Source organism: Hyperoodon ampullatus (assembly GCF_949752795.1).
Source record: "Hyperoodon ampullatus genome assembly, chromosome: 12".
Taxonomy (NCBI): domain Eukaryota; kingdom Metazoa; phylum Chordata; class Mammalia; order Artiodactyla; family Ziphiidae; genus Hyperoodon; species Hyperoodon ampullatus.
Genome location: NC_136925.1, coordinates 56,589,789 through 56,612,776, shown reverse-complemented (window position 1 = coordinate 56,612,776; position 22,988 = coordinate 56,589,789). Strand labels below are relative to the sequence as shown.

Sequence of the window (22,988 nt, the reverse complement as noted above, 5' to 3'; positions counted from 1 at the left end):
CTTTGTGCCAAGATTATCTCAAATTTTTTTATATAACTGATGAAAATCTACAATGATTTCAATAATATTATTTATTCAAACACATCCTAAGTGTTCAAGGGCAGACAATCATGTGTCTCTTTCATATCATATTTAATCTATAAGCTGTGTGATGCCAGAAATTAATTAATATAAACATTTGAAATATTTACATTTTTATTTGCATTATTACATAATGTAATAATAATTACATTATTATTCTCTAGAGATAAATTTCACTACCTAGTTACAATCTATAGCTAGAATATATACATCACCAAGATGAGATGGCTAAGCAAACAGTGGACACTGTAAATAGTTGATGAAGTGATATATATATATATATATATATATATAATTTAAATATTATATGCTTGTCTGTATTCATACATAATAATTGTACTGATCTATCTCTATCTCCCTACACAATTTGATTTATTTTGCCATATTATCTAAGAAATTTGGAGCCAAAATGCTTATGATCTATAAGATTTATGACTGGGGATTAAATAGATAAATCACCAAGGCAAAACTATCACTAAGCCTTACAATTCTAGATGAAGGTTGCAGCAATCTTTAGTTGAATTTTTTTTTTTCTGAATAACTTATGAACATTCAAATCCCATCTTCTGAATAATATGTAACTAGTCAAGTTATTCCTCATAGTTTCTAACTCAGATTATAAGTGTAATGACTTTTTAAAAACTTTTTTAAAAGGGGAGTTTCTCTAAGTCATTAAGTGTCCCCATTATTTAGTGAATAAAAAATTCAGGTTATTAGATTAAAATGAATTTTTCTCATCACTATTGTGCAGCTTAACTATGTTAATTTTCAAAGTGTGTTAAATTCAAAAGACCTAATACCTCTGAAAACAAATTTTTAAACAAAGTGGATCATCACTGTTCCCTCTTTCTACTTATAAAAATGCCACTTTTTTTATTGAAGTATAGTTGATTTACAATATTGTTAGTTTCAGGTGTACAGCACAGTGATTCAGGTTTTTTACAGATTATATTCCATTATAGGTTATTACAAGATACTGGGTATAATTCCTGGTAAAAATGTCACATTTAAAGCTGGCATTTAAAATTGGTTTTTGCCCTCTATTGTCAATTCTACTTCTAAAGTTAAAATTATTACTTAATAATTATTTAATGTAAATGAAAGCACCTGAAATTAAGAATCTTTAAATAGTGGGTGTAACTTACATTGTTATTATCGAGTTGTCTTTAAAGAATCAAGATCTGCATAATGTACCGAACTGTAATACAATACTAAAGAATATTTTATCACTGGACACTGGGACCTCAGTCCTTTTTACCACTGACGGATGGTATTTTAATGTTTGCTGACTTTCTCCTTTCAGGAACACAATTAGAATCCATTTTAAAGTAGAGGCACAGTAAACAGAGAAGAATGGGTCATGAATGCCTATAATTACCCAAGCAAAGTTCTCTCCCTAATGGCTCTTCTGCATTTATAGTAATTGGTAATTAGTTGGTCTAATTTGAGGATAAATTCATAAGGTCTACATATTCACTAAATTACATAATTCTGCAAATGTATTAGGCTAGGATTCCCATGGTACTATTAATGGTCAGCTGTGCTGAATTGACAGCTGTGCTAATGCCATTGACATTTTGTCTGAGGAGTGCAATGCAGATGAGTGTCCTGATGCTATCCCTTTGTTTTCCTCACCTCAGTGAAAGTTTTGTGTACGTTGGATGGTTCTGGAGAATTCCATTCAGCTATGTGAGTGAGTAGGTTCTCCATTGCTTGATCTGACCCTTCACAAGTACACCAGAGAGCAAGGTTTGTGTCATGTTATGACCAACATATTCATTATTTTCCAGATTTCCTTTTGCCTTCTTCCTCTTCTCTGACATCCCTGGTTACCAAAGGATCTTCAGTTTTGTAACCACCCAGGCTCATGCCCTAAATTCTGAAAATGTTCTGATCACTGATATAGTTCCCCCATTTCCCATTTAAGTCTCTTAATGCTATCACTTAAAATGCAGTGTGTTTTTTAAAGAAGCCCTCAATGTAAAACTGTAGAGAAATGGAAAGCACATTGGACTTTAAACTTAAAATTCCAACTCTGATACTTTAATATTTTATGACTCTGAGCAAATTACTTAATAATGGTCAGTCCTTATATTAGGCTCACTGTGTTCAATGATTGTTTTAGGTGCTTTGTGTATTTTAATTTATGTTATTCTCACAAGAACCCTAGGAGAGGGTCCTATTATTACAACTAATGACAAGAGAATTGAGGCACAGAGAGTTTAAGTAACTTTCCCAGAGTCACACAGCTAGAAAGTATGAAACTCAGCATTTAAATCAAGGAATTCTCTGAGAATTGGCACTTTAATGCTCTTTTCCCACTCGGAAACCCTTTTCTTAATCTATAAAATAAGAGTAATTATACCCACTTATTGAATAGTTTTTGAAGGTTAAATAATGCCAAATATAGTGCTTGAGCCTATGCCTAGAATGTAGTAGGCTGCTTTCATTAATCTTAGTTCTTTCTCTTCTTTTCCAGTGACTAAGATGGAAAATTCTGAGGGAGGAAGGTTGTCAGGAAAGAGGACAAGGATTTCATGTGAGATGAAGTGTAGGAAGCATAGTTCCTATGAGAACTTTTAAATTTAATGACAGAATTATTCTCAAAGTCTTTAGCTTGTAGTATTTATGGACTCTAGTAACAAAAGACCATTTCCGTTAGGAATATCTTGGGTAGGACCTCAGAGTATGACCAACTTGATAACACCTTCACATTAAAAAATTGTAACTGACAGATTTCATTAAAAATCATTAAAAACTTTTGATCTGCAAGCATTAATACAGCATTTAGAAACAGGTGGAAAGTACATAAAATAATATGAATTTTATTAAGCACTAAGCTTGCCTTTAAGAAAAAGTTCTACAATTTCTTTGATTTAAAACTATAGTTATATTTAATTTTTACTAGTAAAAAGTATTGTATTGTTCAACATAATATGTCCCATTAAAATAAAAAACATTTTTGGTTTCAGGATCTTGCTTACGTATTTGCTTAAGGGATGGCTGCTCTAAGGGGAAAGTGAATTAGAGCAGCTGAAATACAGTGTTCCCCTAAAAGGTAAAAGGAAGAGCAGACAAAATATATACTTTTAAAAGTTTGGTACAGAAAGAGAAAAACAAGTATCATATAATATCGCTTATATGTGGAATCTAGAAAAATGGTACAGATGAATTTATTTGCAAAGGTGAAACAGAGTCACAGATGTAGAGAACAAACTTATGGTTACCAGGGGGGAAGGGAGGGTGATGAATTGGGAGATTGGGATTGACATATACACACTACTATGTATAAAACAGAAAACTAATGAGAACCTGCTGTATAGCACAGGGAACTCTACTCAGTATTCTGTGGTGACCTAAATGGGAAGGAAATCTAAAAAAGAGTAGACATATGTATATGTATGACTGATTCACTTTGTTGTACAGCAGGAAACTAATACAGCATTGTAAAGCAACTATATTCCAATAAAAACTGATAAAACAAAGCAAAACAAAAACAAAAGAAAATCAAAGTCTGTTACAAAAGGTTATTATTTTAGGTGAACAAACAGAAAATTTAAAAAAAAGACAGAAAGAAACATGGATGACTAGAAAAATTGCATGAAGTTTGCATTAAACTTTTTCAAGATGTAGTTTATGTAAAATAAGATGCAAATTATCACCCATATTTCAATATTTATATAATTTATCATATAATACAATTATAATTATTTCAATAAGATAAACATATATATATACATAATATGATATATGATAATATGATAAACTGTGCGCTGAGGGACAGAACTGGTGCTTAAAGGTCAACTAACTGATCTCTTATTTTACCTTTTTGAGGGGTTTATGACTTACCTAAGAGTTACAAATATTGTGTGACTGGGACCTAAATGAGCAGCATTTATATTAGTACTCATTTTATTACAGTATGAAGATGTGTGTGTGTGTGTGTGTGTGTGTGTGCAAGTGCTTGCCTGTGGGCACATGTCTACGTTTGTATAATATATGTCTTCTGTTCTATGGAGTTGGTTTAGAAAATCTATTTGAGTTCTGTCTCTTAGATATTAACTCCTCCAAACTAGAGCTAAAATACTAAAAATTCTGCGGAATAAATAGCCATAACTTTAAATGTTTTATATTTGGAAAAACTCACAGTATCTTCTTGAGAAATTCATGCATAAATGTATTATTTTTTTATGTGTGACAAGAGAAAGGGTAAATTCTATATCAAAAATGCACTTGCAGAACTGGATTCCCAGCTCATGAGAGAGGTTAAGTTTTTTACTCACTTATTGGATGGGATATTGAGTGGACAGGCACAGGGCTGACAGTCATCAGAGGTTCCTTTAGTAGGATCACCATAGAAACCAGGAAGACATTTATTGCAATATAGGCCACCAGTGTGATCCTTACAGTTCTGAGGAAGAAATGCACATCAGAGTTTATTATCTCGGTCTCAAGCATCAACATGTTACCAAAAATAGATCTACAGAGTCATTAGTCTATTTCCAGCCAGAAAGAATAATTTTCCACATTAAAATGGTCAATTTTACAGCTGGGAAAGAGCACAGAAAGTTAATTTAATATCTAGCTTATAAACTACACACTAGTTTCAGCATATGCATACTTACAAAAAGATGACTGAAATTTATTATAAATTTTTTTCATTATGCAAACAGTATTTCCCTTTTTTGTTTTTTTTAAGGAAATACAAGTGATTGTGAGTGTGTGTATGTGTGTATAGTTATAGAGTCTTAATAATATATGTTTAATGGAAATTGTACCTGATTTAGGTAAAAATCAATTGTTCAACTTAAACTTCTGATTTAATGAGAACTATGGCTAATCCTACAAATCCTCTGACACAATGGCCTTTTACATCAGAGATTAATCTGGACCTCAGTAGGCTCTGATGATGTGGACAATGCACTAATGTATTACAGCTGTGAGGGCCTTGCTTCACTCATAATTTAAAAATGAGAATATTGAAAAATTAAAAAATGTATACCAATAAATAATAAAACCACAAGGCACATAACAATTTCCTTCACACATTGTTCTTTACTTTTTGTTTTATTATTATTTTTTTTAACATCTTTGTTAGAGTATAATTGCTTTACAATGGTGTGTCAGTTTCTGCTTTATAACAAAGTGAATCAGTTATACATATACATATGTCCCCATATCTCTTCCCCCTTGCATCTCCCTCCCTCCCACCCTCCCTATCCCACCCCTCTAGGTGGTCACAAAGCACTGACCTGATCTCCCTGTGTTACTGCGGCTGCTTCCCACTAGTTATCTATTTTATGTTTGGTAGTGTATATATGTCCATGCCACTCTCTCATTTTTTCCCAGCTTACACTTCCCCCTCCCCATATCCTCAAGTCCATTCTCTAGTAGGTCTGCATCTTTATTCCTGTCTTGCCCCTAGGTTCTTCTGACCATTTTCTCTTTTTTTTTTAGATTTCATATATATGTGTTAGCATATGGTATTTGTTTTTCTCTTTCTGACTTACTTCACTCTGTATGACAGTCTCTAGGTCCATCCACCTCACTACAAATAACTCAGTTTCGCTCCTTTTTATGGCTGAGTAATATTCCATTGTATATATGTGCCACATCTTCTTTATCCATTCATCTGTTGATGGACACTTAGGTTGCTTCCATGTCCTGCCTATTGTAAATAGAGCTGCAATGAACATTTTCGCACAGGACTATTTTTGAATTATGGTTTTCTCAGGGTATATGCCCAGTAGTGGGATTGCTGGGTCATATGGTAATTCTATTTTTAGTTTTTTAAAGAACCTCCATACTGTTCTCCATAGTGGCTGTATCAATTCACATTCCCACCAACAGTGCAAGAGGGTTCCCTTTTCTCCACACCCTCTCCAGCATTTATTGTTTGTAGATTTTTTGATGATGGCCATTCTGACTGATGTGAGATGATATCTCATTGTAGTTTTGATTTGCATTTCTCTAATGATTAATGATGTTGAGCATTCTTTCATGTATTTGTTGGCAATCTGTATATCTTCTCTGGAGAAATGTCTATTTAGGTCTTCTGCCCAGTTTTGGATTGGGTTGTTTGTTTTTTTGATATTGAGCTCCATGAGTTTTTTGTATGTTTTGGAGATTAAACCTTTGTCAGTTGCTTCATTTGCAAATATTTTCTCCCATTCTGAGGGTTGTCTTTTGGTCTTGTTTATGGTTTCCTTTGCTGTGCAAAAGCTTTGAAGTTTCATTAGGTCCCATTTGTTTATTTTTGTTTTTATTTCCATTTCTCTAGGAGGTGGGTCAAAAAGGATCTTGCTGTGATTTATGTCATAGTGTGTTCTGCCTATGTTTCCCTCTAAGAGTTTGATACTTTCTGGCCTTATATTTAGGTCTTTAATCCATTTTGAGCTTATTTTTCTGTATGGTGTTAGGAAGTGATCTAATCTCATACTTTTACATGTCCCTGTCCAGTTTTCCCAGCACCACTTATTGAAGAGGCTGTCCTTTCTCCACTGTACATTCCTGCCTCCTTTATCAAAGATAAGGTGACCATATGTGTGTGGGTTTATCTCTGGGCTTCCTATCCTGTTCCATTGATGTATCTCTCTGTTTTTGTGCCAGTACCATACTGTCTTGATTACTGTAGCCTTGTAGTGTAGTCTGAAGTCAGGGAGCCTGATTCCTCCAGCTCCTTTTTTCTTTCTCAAGATTGCTTTGGCTATTTGGGGTCTTTTGTGTTTCCATAGAAATTGTGAAATATTTTGTTCTAGTTTCTGTGAAAAATGCCAGTGGTATTTTGATAAGGATTGCATTGAATCTGTAGATTGCTTTGGGTAGTAGAGTCATTTTCACAATGCTGATTCTTCCAATCCAAGAACATGGTATATCTCTCCATCTATTTGTATCATCTTTAATTTCTTTCATCAGTTTATTATAATTTTCTGCATACAAACACTGTTTTTTAAAATTGAAATGGTATTTTTCTGTCAATTAGTATTTTTTGAAACCATGTTCTTTTCAAAAATAAAAAAAATCAAAATAAAGTCATTTATATCTTGATTTCTTCATATTAATTAAAGTATATTCATAAACCCACTTTGTGTTCACAAAATTGATCAAGACTGGTAAAGGTGAGCAATCAGATAATCAACGAATGAAACTGTCTATAAAGCATTGATAAGTTTTAATGATGTTCTGGCATCATGTAAACATAACTTCTTCAGTCTCCAGTGATACAATAAAATGTATCTAATGCCTATTACCTATCATACAATATGTATTTATTATGACTGAAATACATTTTTAATTTTACAAGCATATAAAATGCTAATTTTTTCTCATTTCAAAAGAATTCATCAGAGCTTGGAGTGCAAAACGTTTAATTTTATCATCAGTAACTAAATAAGTAGAGGAAATAGCTAATAGTCAAAATATAAATTCACTTTAAGCATAAAGTAAAAGTTTATTAATCTGATTGACCAATGGGATAGCCAGTTTGATTCAATGAAAATTCTGAATTATTATTTCTTTTAGTTTTTTTTTTTTTTTTTTTTAATTGCGGTATGTGGGCCTCTCACTGTTGTGGCCTCTCCCGTTGCGGAGCACAGGCTCTGGATGCACAGGCCCAGCGGCCATGGCTCACGGGCCTAGCCACTCCACGGCATGTGGGATCTTCCCGGACTGGGGCACAAACCTGTGTCCCCTGCATTGGCAGGTGGACTCTCACCCACTGTGCCACCAGGGAAGCCCTCTTTTAGTATATTTTTAAGAAGCTCAATTTTAGTTACACTTAGTAAATGGATTTAAGAAAAAAACACCCATAAATAAACACTTCTGAACATAGCTTGTTAAATTCCTTGGGGAGAGGGACAGATTCTTTATTGTAGACAATGTTAAATGAAAATCCAGTAATCCACTTGCTTACATTTTGTAAATGTGGGAGTTAAGCTCAAAATATATGAAGTTTTCTAGCTCTGAAATCTCATGACAGTTTCATGACAGTGAGTAGGTAATTCTTTAGTATCTGGTGATACTTGAAAATAGGTTTTTCTTTAAGGTATTTAAAATTCTCAAATTTATTTAGCAACCCTCTATCAAAGTAGCAAAGGTGTTAACTTTATTATCCACATTTGTCTAAATAACAGCACATTGGGATGGAAGGTGCAAAACATGGATCAATTTGATGAAACGCTTTCCTCTTTGATTTCATCTTCATATTAGTTCCTTGCAGTTTTCAAGTTTAAAGCTGTCTCTTACTAAAAAAAAGTATGTTTTTTGCAATATTCTTTGCATATTGTCAGATTGACACAATCAAAATTATATCTTCAAAGACTTAAGGGCTTTAAAAAATAAGATTATAAAACTGATTATGTTTTAACCATGTTGAAAATAGTATTTCTAAAACTCAACTGAAAATCTTGCACAACCCAGAGACCCTGCTTTTCTTTACTGATTTGAAAGAAAAATAACATGTAGGAGTTTCTTACATTTCCTAATGTCATATTTCAGTTAATGTAAATAAAATTAATCTTAAACCTCAATTGTTTCTGCAGTTGAAACCATAAAACAATATTAGACAACAATACATTGGAAAACCCAAACTGAAAAAGATGAAAGGTTCGCTCTGATGGGCTGGTTATTTTTACAGGTGTCCTGCTACAAAAGTACTTTCCAAATGTCTATTCACATCGCTTATCACAAGAACAATGACAAGGAACAAGTATGCAATCTTCCCATGTGGCTTGAGTGTTTCCTAGGTCACTTCAAAAGAACTTTGAGTCAAAATGACCTTTTAATATACAATAAGTCTGCCCTATAACAGAGGTCTGGATTTTGGTCTAATATCAAAAAATATTTCAGTTAATTTCTAGTTAGATTTCAAAGCCAAACTAAAAAGCAGTTTATCTGTAAGTTTTGTAAATTTTCTATCTAGTGCTGGTGGGGGGAAGCATAAATAATAAAAAAAAGGAAGCTAAAATGTGGGTCAAGTGAGCAGTAAAAATGCCTTTGATGTGCAACATTTAAATATTTTTCTCTTTGTGGATCACATTAGAATGAATACACTCAAAATGGAACAGCAGCATTTAGTTGTCAACACCATTTCAGATAAAGAGCATTTGAAAGTCTCCAGAAATATCTTACATGATCACCTATTTACCAGGTACACCAGAAAACTCAGAAAACACCCCAGATTCTATCTCTATCATCAAGATCTCTGTTGTTTCCCTAAGATTCATTGTGTTATTTGAAGTAGCCTATCCCCTGTCCATGAAACAAAGTCAGTAAACTAGGCTTCATTAGTAGAAGGTCTCACATAATCATTGATCCCCTCCTTTCTTCCTCCCAAAATTATGCTGGATGAAACTATTTTATTCTAAAACAATGGGCTTTCATTCTTAGAAATATTACATAACCAAATGAATTAACAGCATGATTTTAGACTTAATGAATGCAACATGAAATATTATTATTGGGAACATTAAAAGTCTGGTATCATGAAATATTTATTTTTGTCTTTCTAGGTTTGAGTAAAGCAAATCTGTATCTGGTTTGGACTGAATATTTCCTATTGCATGTTAGTAAAGTGTTTAAAGGTAACTCAGTATTTTTTCCAAGGTACATTTTAAAAGACTTATTGTATAATTAAAATGAAAATCACTTAGTCTTTCTATTCATAACAATGCCATTTGAAAAATCTACTGATCCACAAATTAAGGCTATCACGCTTTATACTGCAATACAATTAAACAAAATCTTCTATACAGAAAACAGAAAGAGCATCAATAAACCTAAATGCCAAATCACATTGAAACAAAGGCCCTGAGTTTTCATTTTGGATTTTTCCCAGAAGCTTTTAAGTAGAAGAAAAAGGGTGGGGGATAAGAATGAGCAAGAGAAAGAGAGAACATTAAGAAATACAGATAACAGAGTCTGCCTTAAATTCTACAGGGAAATGAGAGTATGATATCTTCCTAAACTGGCACCATTTCAAATTGTGTTTCTGCAAGACTAATGAAATGAGAAGTGTTGTTTCAAGCTTCATGCCATGTCAGACAATATAAAACTAACATGCCCTTGAGTTAATCAGAATGGTCTATTCAGTGTAATTCTCTAATCCAAAAGCTTCTTAGCAGGATGGAAAGTACTTTGCCTTTTGCAGAGCTTTTTTTCTGGTTGAAGTATAGACTTAATTGTAAAAGGAGTAAGCAGCTCTGGTGAATATGTATTGCATATATTTATTATTTTTTAATCTATATATGATGCTTTATATTTAGTTAAATGCTGACATTTGACAAGAAAAAAATGTAGTATTCCCTCATTTTCAAAGTGAAAAAAACTGAATTATTCCTATTATAGAGGTTACATTTTATGCTTTTCATATTAGGGGGATATAAATTATTTCCTGTTACAGAAATACAGTCTATTTTTGGTAGATTTATGGAAGGGATTGAAATCATATATATTTGTGGTAGATAGGTATCCCAGTCATTAGTTATGTTTTATTATGATATTAGTTATGTTTTATTATGATGTATCTGATCTTAATTCAATTCTTAGACTAATATGAATAAACACTTTCTAATGCTTGTTAGTCAGGGAGACCACATATGAAAGAACGTTCTCAGCTTCCAACTCAGTTCAATATAAAGAGTGCCATCAAATCACTTCCCGACTCAAGTATTTAAAGCCCCAAAGGTAGTAATTGAATTGCAGGACCTATTGAGCTGATTTCAGCCCTGTCAATCAGCATCTCCAAAGGAGAAAGCACTTACCAGGCATTCTCCAGTGATATCATCACAGGATTCCGCGTGACCAAAGCACTGACAGGGTTCACAGATGCCACCAAAAACAGTGCCGTTAACTCGTCTGTGCCTAGGCCAACAAGACTGAAAGGAAGATAAGGCTTCAAGTTAGTCTCAGGGATTTTTTAAAAGTTTGCTTTTTGTCTTTACTGGATAAAGGAGAATATTTAGGTAGCAAACCCAGCAAATGTGCTTGTCAAAGCACTGCCATTATGGAAATATTGCTACAGAGCTATTCCTCCTGACATGGGAGCTTCGTACTAACCTTAGTGTTATTGGCAGGTATGAGATTAGAAGAAGCATTAGCTTGATGTCTCTTCTGAAATAGCAAAATAAAGCAGAGATATAAAGAACTGAAACATGACAGTCGCAAAGTATAAAGCACAGATAAGAAAATGGAAGAAAAAGTACTGAAAAAAAGCAGCCGACAGAAATGGACTCTTCAGAACCTTAGCCTAAGAGAGCACCTAATGTCATTCCAAGGAATGTAGATTCTCTGGAGTGACCTCCATTTCCCACGTACAAACTGCCCATAACTCTGTCATTTTCAGAAAATCTTTGCAGTCATTTGGAAGAAAGGTAGCATCCGCTCTTAACATTTGATCACACACACACATATATAATTTATACCTCTCATTCTCAACTTCTTCCATCCTATTATGCTTTCAAATTTACACAAAATAGTTTATGATTTATTTACCATATATTTATTCCATTGATATTTTATTTTATGGCATTATTCTACTAGAACTCTACTTATATCTATCATTTCCTTTTTAAGTGTGAAACACTTTACCATCCAAAAATAGAATTCTGATTAGAAAAAGGGTATTTGGGCCATACAGTATCTGTGTGTCTGTGCTGGCTTTCAGTTCACTGTCATGTTTAAGTTTATCTTCCGTGGGGGTCACTATAAATTGGACGGGATGCAAAATAAGGGGACAAACTTCATTGCCCTCTAGGAGGTTATGATCTCCATCAAGTTAAAATTGTAATTTGTGGGTTATTTACCATATTTCTGGATGGTTAACTATGACATAATATATCATGAAAAGGCCTTTTTTTCCCAGTTGAAAGTGGAATCAAGAGAGAAACCACTGAAGTAATAAAGAATATAGAATTGTGTATTGTTGGAAATCTTCCTTCTGCCTCAGGATATGAGGACTCTTAAATGTGAACATCGATAGCAAACACATAAAAAAAAAAGGATGAGCTGATATTTCATAACTGAAAGGAAAACAAAACAACTTTCCTCTTAATTTGCGCAGTACAGAAAAGGTGTCAATTTTCTAACCTCTTCTAATAATTTCTCCTCATTAAAAATCTTGTCATCCTAGACCCATTATAGAAGAGATTTTGTAATGTAATGTATATTTCTAAAAACTGGTGAAGCTACATATCCAGAAGGGGGTAGAAATTAAGGGTGCTGATAACAAGGAGAGAACTGATTTACTCTTTTCAGGACAAATATTCATGGAATTGTCATTAAAAAGTGATATATATATATCTGCAAATGTACTACTCATACCCCATCTTCTTTCTTCAAATTTCCCAACTCTTTACACCTCTCTCTTAGCCAGTAATTTCATCTCATTAGTCACAGAGAAAATTAAAGCCATTGGAAGCCAAATTTCCACTACCAAGTCCACAAGCATAAGTGTATATTTCCATTTGTCATATTCCCCTCTGGAACAGGCATGCAGGATTCCTCATCCTCTCAAAGGAATATCACTGCACTTGTAATCTGTATTCCATTATCTATTGTCTTCCCAGTATTTCCTCTCTGTGCTGCATCAGTAATAGCTTTCCTTTCTGTTGGATCATTACTATCAACTTGAAAATATGATCTAGTATCTCCATCAAAAATCAGCTAATAGAAAAAAAAAGACAAAATTACTTCCTTAATATCTATAACTTTCAGTTACCTACCTGTTTTTCTTTTCAGTAAGACTGTGCTAAAAAGAATGGATATATATATATATATATATATATATATATATATATATATATATATATATATATATAAAACTGATTCACTTTGCTGTACACCTGAAACTTTCACAACATTATAAATCAACTATACTCCAATAGAAGTTTAAAAAAAGAAAAACACTTAAAAAAAATAAAATGTCTTTTCTTCCTCACTTCCCTTTTATGCTTCATTCCATCCTAATCAGTCTTGTGTTATCACCACTTGATTAAAACTGCTCTTGTCCATGTCACCAAATTCCAGGGAGCCAAATCCAATAAACAATTCTACAATCAACACTTTATTGCTCTCTCATCAAGATATGGTTTAGTTGATTCCTATCTCCCTCAAAAGTCCTCTTCTCGAAACTTCCATGCTTTTACAGTCCCAAAGTTTCCACCCCATTTCTTTGCTGTCTCCTCTGCTTCAACCTACTTCTCATTGTCAGGAGCTCCTGGGGGCTTAGTCACTTTTCTTTTTCTTTCCACAGTTTCTCCCAGGTCATTTTATTTAGTCCCCTAGTTGATGATTCCTTCTAAATACATATCTATAGACCAGACAGATATTCTGAGTTCAGGACCTACATTGGACATTGACAATACACTTCATAGCTCTTTCAAACCTAATATTTCCAAAATGGATCATTGATTTCATCCTCCCCATCACAGCTGTTCCTCTCCCAGTTTTCCTTAGCTCAGTAAATGGTACCACATCCAATTGCTCAAGCTCATCATCTGACTCATTCTTAAAATCTTTAGTTTTTTCAACTCTCTCATGGCATGTCTATCAGTAAGTCCTATTGGTTCTACTACCAAAATATATTTAGAATAAACACATGTCTTTCTACATCCTCTGTCATTATACTAACAAACCACTATCATCATTGCATTCTACCACAGTAGCATATTAACCATTTTCCTTCCTACCACTCCTGCCATGTAAAATATGTTCTACACACTGTAGTTATAATGACTTTTTCAAAAAAATATAACTCAGATCATGGCATCACCCAGCTTAAAGCCTTCTTTCCATTGAATTTAGAATAAAACCACAAGTTCTTATCATGCATGCAAAGCTCTGAATGGCCAGCCTCCTTCAATCATACCTTGTGCCACTCTCTTACTTGCTTACTATAAGCTCCAGCCATACCTGCCCCCACTCAGCTCCTTGCCGACTCCAAACTCTGTTGCACTAACTCCTCAGCTCCTTTAACTAAGCTGACCCTAAACTCAGTTTAGATGCTACCGCCTCAGAAAACCTTCCTGACAACCTCTCATAAAGTAGTCCCTCCCATCTAATCTTCCTCTACCCATTCTCAGTACCTCTATCAAGGCACCCTGTTTATTTTCTTCATGGAATTTATCATATTTAGCTAAATTTTCTTTGTGGCATCATATAGAAGAGGGAACTGAGATTTGAATTTAAACAACTTTTTTTAGTACCCAACTTTGCTTTCACTTCCTCACCTGTTCCACTTGTCAAGTGAAATGAATTATGATGATACTAGGAAAGTATGAAAATATTTGAAAGATGAACTGTGGGGGGATTTATAAGAGGTAGAAATGAGAAAAAAAAAAAGATTCTGAATCAACATTGTGGACCCAAACAAAACAGAAGAGAGTGATTCTATAATGGAGTTATGGCATGTGTTTTTGGTAAGCTAGAATTAAGACGTTAATAGTCTTTGGAGTTTACTCAGCTTTTAAAGGATCCAGTGATATTAGTGATAACAAAACTAGAGTGCCTGGCATTAGGAACTCAATAAAAAAGCAAATGAATTTAGGAAAGGATAGGAATAGATAATAGTGAGTTTAAGAATAGGAAGTTTCAAAGAAAAGAAGGAATTATTAGAGAGTAGAAAAAACTAAGAAGCCAGAGAGAAACTCCAGAGTTCATTGTCTTCTGATTCAACTAAATTCTTTTATGGATTCCAAAGTAACTTTATTTATCAATTATCATGTGAGAGGCACAGGAAGGTTTTCTTATCCCTGCTCTGCTTCTTTGTTCTGACTCTCCCACACTCGCTTGCTTCTCTCTCTTCCTACCTAATTGTTACCATTATTTAGCATCCAATTTGAGGTTTTTCCACCCTAGGATACTTTCTGTGACATCTCTCTCCACTGGAATTGCTCACCTCTTTGAAAGATTATTGCACTTAAGTTCTGTACCACTTAACTGGTGCCTTAATTATATAGTGCTGTGATCCAATTTTTCACAGGTATTTGTTCTGTCTCCCTAAACAGACCGTTAGCTCTTTAAGAATAGGGATTGTGATGTAATCTTCTTGATAATCCCCTCAGCATCTAGGTCAGAATTTACCAAAGATTTTTAATAAATACTTTTGAAGAAAGAAAAGAAGAAACAAAATGCATAACCAATTAAATAATTCTAATATTCAGACAATTTTAGATTCAATGGGCATTTTAAATTTGTATAAAAGATGATGAAGAGCACTGAGAGTAACCAATGTGGGAATAAGGGTTAAACCAAAAATAGAATCAAGGTTATTTATTATTTCAGTTGAAATGAGAACATAAAGTTCAAAGAGAGCTTTCTGGTTTGAAATACAAACTGCTAGGCTCTTAATAAAAAAATACTTTTCATCAAGTACAGTATTTATTTTACATGTAAAATCAAATTTGGGTTGACAGAGCTAATTCATTTCCATGATTATTTTTCTCTTCTCTATTTGAATTTTGGAAAAGTGACAGTGAATTACATTTAGTTTTATTTCTGGATAGGTGAATCTGAGCCCAGTTAAAGAAAACACATTTGTCACCAATATGACTCTAAGCCCTGAGTATCCTCTCATAGCATGCATTATTTTAAAGTACAAGAGAAACAACAAAGTAAGGCCTAGGGTATTTTTGTAAATGGCATAATGGGGTAGTGTGCTGAAGTGGAACATCTTGGTACAGTCAGATGATTCCTTAAAGGCACCATTTTTAAAGAATTTAAGTTCCCATTTGTCTGCAAACCATGCCCTCTATAAAGGAAATGGTGTTTATATTTTTTTGACCAGATTTCAAGTAAAATCAATTTTGAAACTACCTAAAGAAAATACATAAAAGTAAATAAAAATTATTACCTTAGAATGACACACTGTGATATTAAGTAAGGAACATTAATCTTATTATAAATCTAGAATATTGAGACAGCCATAAATATCTCAAATTTTAGGTGCTAAACAAATCAAAGACTTATAGGAAATTTTCTAGATCAAGGTATTTCTTCCATATATTATGTTCTGGACATTTTAAAGATTGAGTCCTTTAGAAGATTGTGATTTGGTTGTATTCTTAGGAATAAAGTAGAGAAAGAATGTGGTACATAGGATTTAAAAATGTGGAAAGGGTGAAAAAGAAAAGAAATAGTGCTAAATTCCTCGTAAGTATTCAGTTGGAAATGAAAGAGAAATATTTTGAAATATTATTCCACCATCATTTATTCTATTTTATCAACAGATTAAATCGAAAACAAACACCTAAAGGAACATCAGATTTTTAGCTATATGTCATAAGGCAAAATATCTCTACAAGAAACCTGATTTCAAGATGGCATTACATGAGTAACACTATTTGAAAGTCATGACTTTTTCGCAGACATTGGAGTTTCTTCTTTAACTAATAATATACTATCATTTGTGCAATCCTTGATGGAAAAACTAAGCTTATTTTAGAATAGTTTATGGAAAATAATGCTGAAGGAACTTAGAATGCACTGAAGCTATATTCTTGCAAACTTACTTCACAGGAGGAGCCAGTATACCCTGATGGACATTGACAAACTTCCACAGCTGCTGCAATGCTTCTGTCAGTAGGATAGGGGACAGCAGATTCAAGGCCAACAGAGCTCAGCCTGGAGCAGAAGGAAAAAGAAATGGTAAATAAGCAACAAACTCCTAGGTGTTACATCTCTTGAGGAATAGTACAGAAACAATGATGTAAATATAAGCAAAGTTTTATGTTGAAAAAGAAGGCAAATGAATATCCATAACTTGATGCTCTGGTCATTCATCATATTAGGCAAAGTCAGCCCAGTTAAAAGTGCTCACAACCAGTACCACAATCAAATGTTGAAAAGATATGACTATTCTTGCTCATTTCTTGGTTTTTGGCTATGTGTTTTGATTCCCCCACCCGCCTTTTTTTTTTTTTTTTTTTTTTTTGAGATAAAGAGCTTAAAATCATAGTTGAAGGGACTTCCCTGGTGGTACAGTGGTTAAGAATCTGCCTGCCAATGCAGGGGACATGGGTTCGATCCCTGGTCTGGGAAGATCCTACATGCTGCGGAGCAATTAAGGCCATGTGCCACAACTACTGAGCCTGTGATCTAGAGCCAACGAGCCACAACTACTGAATCCGTGCACCCTAGAGCCTGCGCAGACCGCAACCACAGAGCCTGCGTGCTGCAACTACTGAAGCCTGCGCACCTAGAGCCTGTGCTCCCCAACAAGAGAAGCCACCACAATGAGAAGCCTGTGCACCACAACAAAGACTAGCCCCCACTCACCACAACTAAAGAAAGCCCGTGCACAGCAACAAAGACTCAATGCAGCAAAAAAAAAAAAAAAAAAAAAAAAAAAAACATAGTTGAAGGAATTTTTAAAACAGACTGACTTATTTTTAATATTTAAACTAGAAAAGCAGAAGGACATAATATTAATATTCAGTCCAACAGTTTAAATTTAAAGAAAAAATGGAAGCAAAAAAAAGAAAAAGAAAGAAAAGAAAGATGGAAATTATTTTGGTTGCTTTTTCTCAGAGATAGATCTTCATATTGGTAGGTAAAAGTGAAACTTTTTCAAATGCTCAGTTGAATTAGTTAGAACTATTTTCCTAAATTGTTTTGGGTCTAAATGAAATTCACTGTTTTCTGTACTTCCGGGCTTCATTTTATTGGTACTTCTGTACAATCTGGTGACTTTAGCACAGAGATTTGGTATCATTCATTATTCCTAGGAAAGGCTGGTTTGGCCAAGTTGAAAAATGCTGTTACATAAGTGGTATATATGTATAGTGTGTGTATGTATTTCTTTCCAAATATGCAACCAATATACATTCACAATTTAAATAAATCTCATTAGTGTCTTATTGGCTTTTTCCTATTAAGAAAAACAAAATGTAAAATCTTCATTGTTAAGAACACAAACTCAGAAGTCAGACAGATCAAGATTCATATCCTGTCTCTGACATCTACCAGTCCCGTAGCCTAGGAAAAATCACTTAACATCTCTCGGCCTCAATATCATCATCTATGTAATGGAGATAAAACAAGAGTCCATACATGATGAGCTTGATTAAAGGATTAAATGAAATAATGAATGTAAAGTTCTTGATATAGTACATAACTCATATATGTGGTTATAAAATGCTAGGAATTTTATTACCATATATTGACTGCTGCAACAGGATCAAAATGACTAGATGAGTAGCACAAGAAATACTATTTCCATCCCCAAAACTAGATTTTTGTCATTTTAATGTATTAAAATAAATTTTAAATAAGCTCTAAGAGCACAAAATTAAATGACTGCTATTGATTCATAATGATAATTATTGTTTTTTAAAATGACTGATAGATCTCCATAACACATAATATGCCATTATTTAACCATAAAAAAGATGTAACTGATTCTTGCTAGGATATGCATTTTTAGTTGCTTTCTTAAGAGTGGTGGTAGATTTTTATTGTTTGGTGATTCCCAACCTCTGACAACTGAGATCTGCTTCTGTTTCCATGGATTTACCTATTCTGGATATTTCATACAAATGGACATATATAATACATGACCTTTTGGGTCTGGCTTCTCTCTGTTAGCATAATGTTTTCAAGGTTCATCCATGTTATAACACATATCAGTATTTCATTCATTTTTATGGATGAGTAATATTCTATTGCATGAATATACCACACTTTCTTATTCCATTCATCTGTTCATGGATGGTTGGCTATTTCTACTTTTAGACTATTGTAAATATATTGCTATAAACATTTGTATACAACTATTTTTGAGTGCCTGCTTTTAATTCTTTGGGGTATATAAGTAGGAGTGAAATCCCTAGATCTGGCAATTTTTAACACAACATAAGGTTTTGAAGAGTTACTAAAATAAGGATAGTACTTGTTTATGCTAACATGAGTTTATGAGTACTCCTTAAGAACAGAGACCCTGTTGTGTCATCTCTCTACCTAGCCTGATCACATCAATACATGCTCAACACATTTTTGTTGGATGGATGAATCTCTGGATGGATAGAAGGATAGACAGATAGTGGGTAGATGAATAGATAGATGGATAAATGGATGGATACAAGACCAAATACATACATAAATGAATGAATAAATGGATAGATGAATGGAATGTAGTTATATTACAAACAATGTGTTGTAACATACTCCATAACAAATGATACACTGAAGCCAGGATCCACATTTCAGATGAATAAAATCAGATAAGTAGAAGAAAACTTACTTGTTTTATCTAACAAAGAAAAGAAATTGAAAACTGCTAGCATTAGGATTTCAGGCCAGAGGCCAGAACTCATCTGAATTTATTGTGACATCTAATTGCCTGCAATTAATGGACTGTCGCATGATAAACTTGTATTTCTGATCACTTTAATTTCAGAATTAGATGATTTCATGATTATTATACTAGCTGATTATCATACAAAGACTATCACACTTACTAAACAGCAGCCTGGTTAACTATATATAGATATAATCCCAGGATTTTCAGTATAAAATTAATGAGCAAAACATAAAGAAAGATTACTGGAATGTTTTAAAATAGAAAAATGAGTAATTGACTGCTTTAAGAAACAATTTAAAATAGAACATAACAAAAACAAAAATATTTTCAATGAACTGCCAACCTTCATTTGTCTTTTGAAACAACAGATGTTCCTCTTCTTAATCTATGTAACCATTTTGAGCTATGAGAAATTTCATCACTCAAACATCTTTCCCAGCAATATTCCACATTAGTATTCACTGAGCAGTCCCAATGTGCATTAGGTTCTGCTATTTGTTAAATGGGATTTTAATGTGTTTAACAGTTTTTAGTGTTACTCATGAAGAAGGCTGCAGTTTATTCTTTTTCTCCCTTCAATATGGTCATTTTATTTTCTTGATACAGGCTGCATTCATTTAAATACATAATGCTGATAGTAATAAAGTACTAAAGTTTGGAGATGCATGAACTGTCAAAGATTTGTCAACTAAATCAAATGTTTTAGCTGGCTATTTCTCTTTATTATTATGAGTGGGAATACAGATAAGATGATGGATGAAGAGAAAAGATATAATTATATAAGCTAGTATTGAAAATATTGGAATCATATAAGAAACAGTGTCCTGGAACTGTCTTAAAGATTGTTCTTAATATTTTTGTTTTCCTATATTTTCCACCAGAGTTAGCTATGTCATGCTTCACAAACAAAAAAGAAAAAAACCCAAACTATTCTTTAAACAACAGGACACTTGATGTTAAAACTCTTTTAAATAATTATTTTTAATTCATCTTTTTTGTATAGAAGATATCTATTTAATTCTACTTAAACAAATGTTACTTCAGGTTGGTCACTACAGATAAAGATTTTATCACTGTTCAGGTGCTTTGTTCTATTTCATTTTTGACAAAACATAAGATGATGACTTAGAACTTCCTTTAGCCTCTGTCCTGTGGAAGTTCCACAAAGTACTACTCAATTAGTGAAGCCTGATCGTTTTTACTTCATTCCTAAAAAGGCAACAGAATCATTCACTAGGTCATTCAATGTCCGAGTGGGCCATCTGGGAACAAACTAGACATTTTCTCCAAACATTTTCAATCCCATACCAAGTAAGGAAAATAACTGACAGAATCTGCTATTGTTGCAGCCATTCATCAAAAATATATTAAATGCTAATATAAGAATTCATCTCTTCCTCCCTAGTTCCACCAGGATGCTCTATGCACACTTCCATTGCACTCTTTATTATACTACCATAAACGTTTCTACATGTCTGCCTTTCATACTTGACCATGCCTTCTTTGAATTCAATGATCCTTTATCCATCTTTGTATCCTCTTTCCTTAGCCTAGAACTATCACATAATAATTACTGTGTACTGAGTGTCTTCTGTGCACTATCATGGGAACTTGAGACATAGCTCCTTTAAATATCAATGAAATTAATGTGGTAATCATGTTTTTGCCCACATTTACAAAGCCAGAACCTGAAGCTCAGAGAAGTAAAGTGCCTTGTCACTATAATACCATTAGCAAATGGTGCAGCACAGACTCAAACCCAAACCCAGTGGTTAGCCTGTTACTCGACATTGCCTCCCAACATATACTAGATAGCAGGTCAGATGTTTTGGATACATCATTTTCTCACCTTAGCATTCAATCTTGAAAGTTAGGTATTCTTTTTGCCAATTTACAGAAGAGAGAGCTGCGACTCAAATACACAGGGAAGGCACTCAGTAAATGCTGGCAGACTGAATGAATCCAATGTTACAGAATAGATTTGGGAGGTAGTCAAAGATAATGGGGAGAAAACACATGTGGGCATAAACCCTGGCTGAACCTCTTCCCAAGAGCAAGTTACATAAATCTTTTTAAGAGCCTCAGAGCCCTTGTCATAATAATTTCTTCAATATGCGATTACCTGTATCATTAATTTCAAAAGGTAGAAGTATACTATCAACACTATTTCTACAAGCCTCAAAACACTCCTTTGTTTATAAGGATTTTTCTAGATTATTTATTACATAAATTCTGTGTAATATTTTTGATACCCATACCAAAAAATTTACTATTAAAAGTCATGTGAAAACATCTTGCCTTGGAAAAATTTCGTATTTCTTTTCAAGCAATAAAGACACATGGGTTGCATCATAATAAAGTCATGATGGGCTTAGTTATGCTGTGGTAACAGACAACTCCAAATTCTCAGTGGCTTAACAGAAAACAAAAGTTTACTCATGTGAAATCCTCTACAGCTCTGGGTAACTATTCCGGGTAGCTGACCTATGTGTGCTGTCAATATTTCAGGCTGTTTTGATCTTCTGGTAGCTAAGCAAGCTCCACAGAGTCTCAAACAGGCAATTCAATGCTTTTCCAGGGCTTGGGGGGAGGAGGAGAGGAATAATACATCATTTCAGCTCACATTTCATTGGCGAAACCAAGTCCTATGACCACATCTACCCTCAAAGAAAATGCAGTATTCCAAAAGGAGGAGATTAAAAATTTGATGAACTGTACTAATGTCTACTATAGGGTATAAGAAAAAATATCAAGTTAAATATCAAGGATGCTACTAAAAATAAGGTTTGGTGAATTTAAAGGAGAAAGATACACAGTTAGGTTAAGTTGGTTTCTCTTACATTCCTAAAGGAAGAATGAAAAATTTTCCATTTTTATCTTCATCTTATCAATGAGGACAATGAGAAGGAAATCAATTAATTTTATCGTATGGGTCTCTCAGCATTGTCAAAAAGAATGAAAGCAAAAATGGTCTCAATTTTAGAAATATCAGTCCATGCTTTATTCTAGATATCTCCAAGTCTTAACGGTACTTGGAAAAAATGGTATTCCCTGGAATGATGCAGGTCAGATAGAAATGCTTCGGATTTGTGTGCTGATTTGCCATTAGTAAAATGCTTTTGCAGCCCTCTAATTCCATTCTCATAGTGACTTTCTGACGTTGGCAAGCAATTGTCCTCATCCTTATTTTACAGACGAGGTGATTGAATCCAAAGAGGTCAAAATGACACTTATGTTTACAACTATTAAATAGCTAAGTTAAAAACAGAAGTCAAAATCCTGACCTGCAGCCCACTTCTCCCTCCACTATTCAATTCCAGTTCCTCCATAATGGAAGGAACGTAAGCCCATTTGCTGAGAGAACTACCCTGGAAATAAATCTTCCTTAAGTAATTCTAAACATGAATTTCTGTTGAGATAGCTTCAATTTACTTGTGCTTGCACACAAGCTGTGTACCAAGTTGGAAGCCTACTGTGCAAGACAAGTTGAAATCAATTCAAATGATGTTTTACAAATATGACTCAATCTACTAGTAGATCAGAGATAAATAAAATATAACAAGCATACTGACTCGGGATTCATGCTGACTTTTGGCTCACCTGAAGTGGGTAG

General features: G+C 33.7%; 1 protein-coding gene across 2 annotated transcripts in view; it reads right to left on the bottom strand.

Annotated features, from left to right (window-relative positions):
• Positions 1 to 22,988, bottom strand: part of LAMA2 (laminin subunit alpha 2) — a gene marked incomplete at its 5' end in the record, with an annotated part of 604,254 nt that overhangs the window by 232,314 nt on the left and 348,952 nt on the right. For both annotated transcript variants that reach the window (XM_079716968.1, XM_079716967.1), the window contains 3 exons: positions 4,365 to 4,492; positions 10,842 to 10,955; positions 16,587 to 16,698. In XM_079716968.1, the coding sequence (XP_079573094.1) occupies positions 4,365 to 4,492; positions 10,842 to 10,955; positions 16,587 to 16,698 (354 nt within the window). The remainder of the gene's footprint in view (positions 1 to 4,364; positions 4,493 to 10,841; positions 10,956 to 16,586; positions 16,699 to 22,988) is intronic.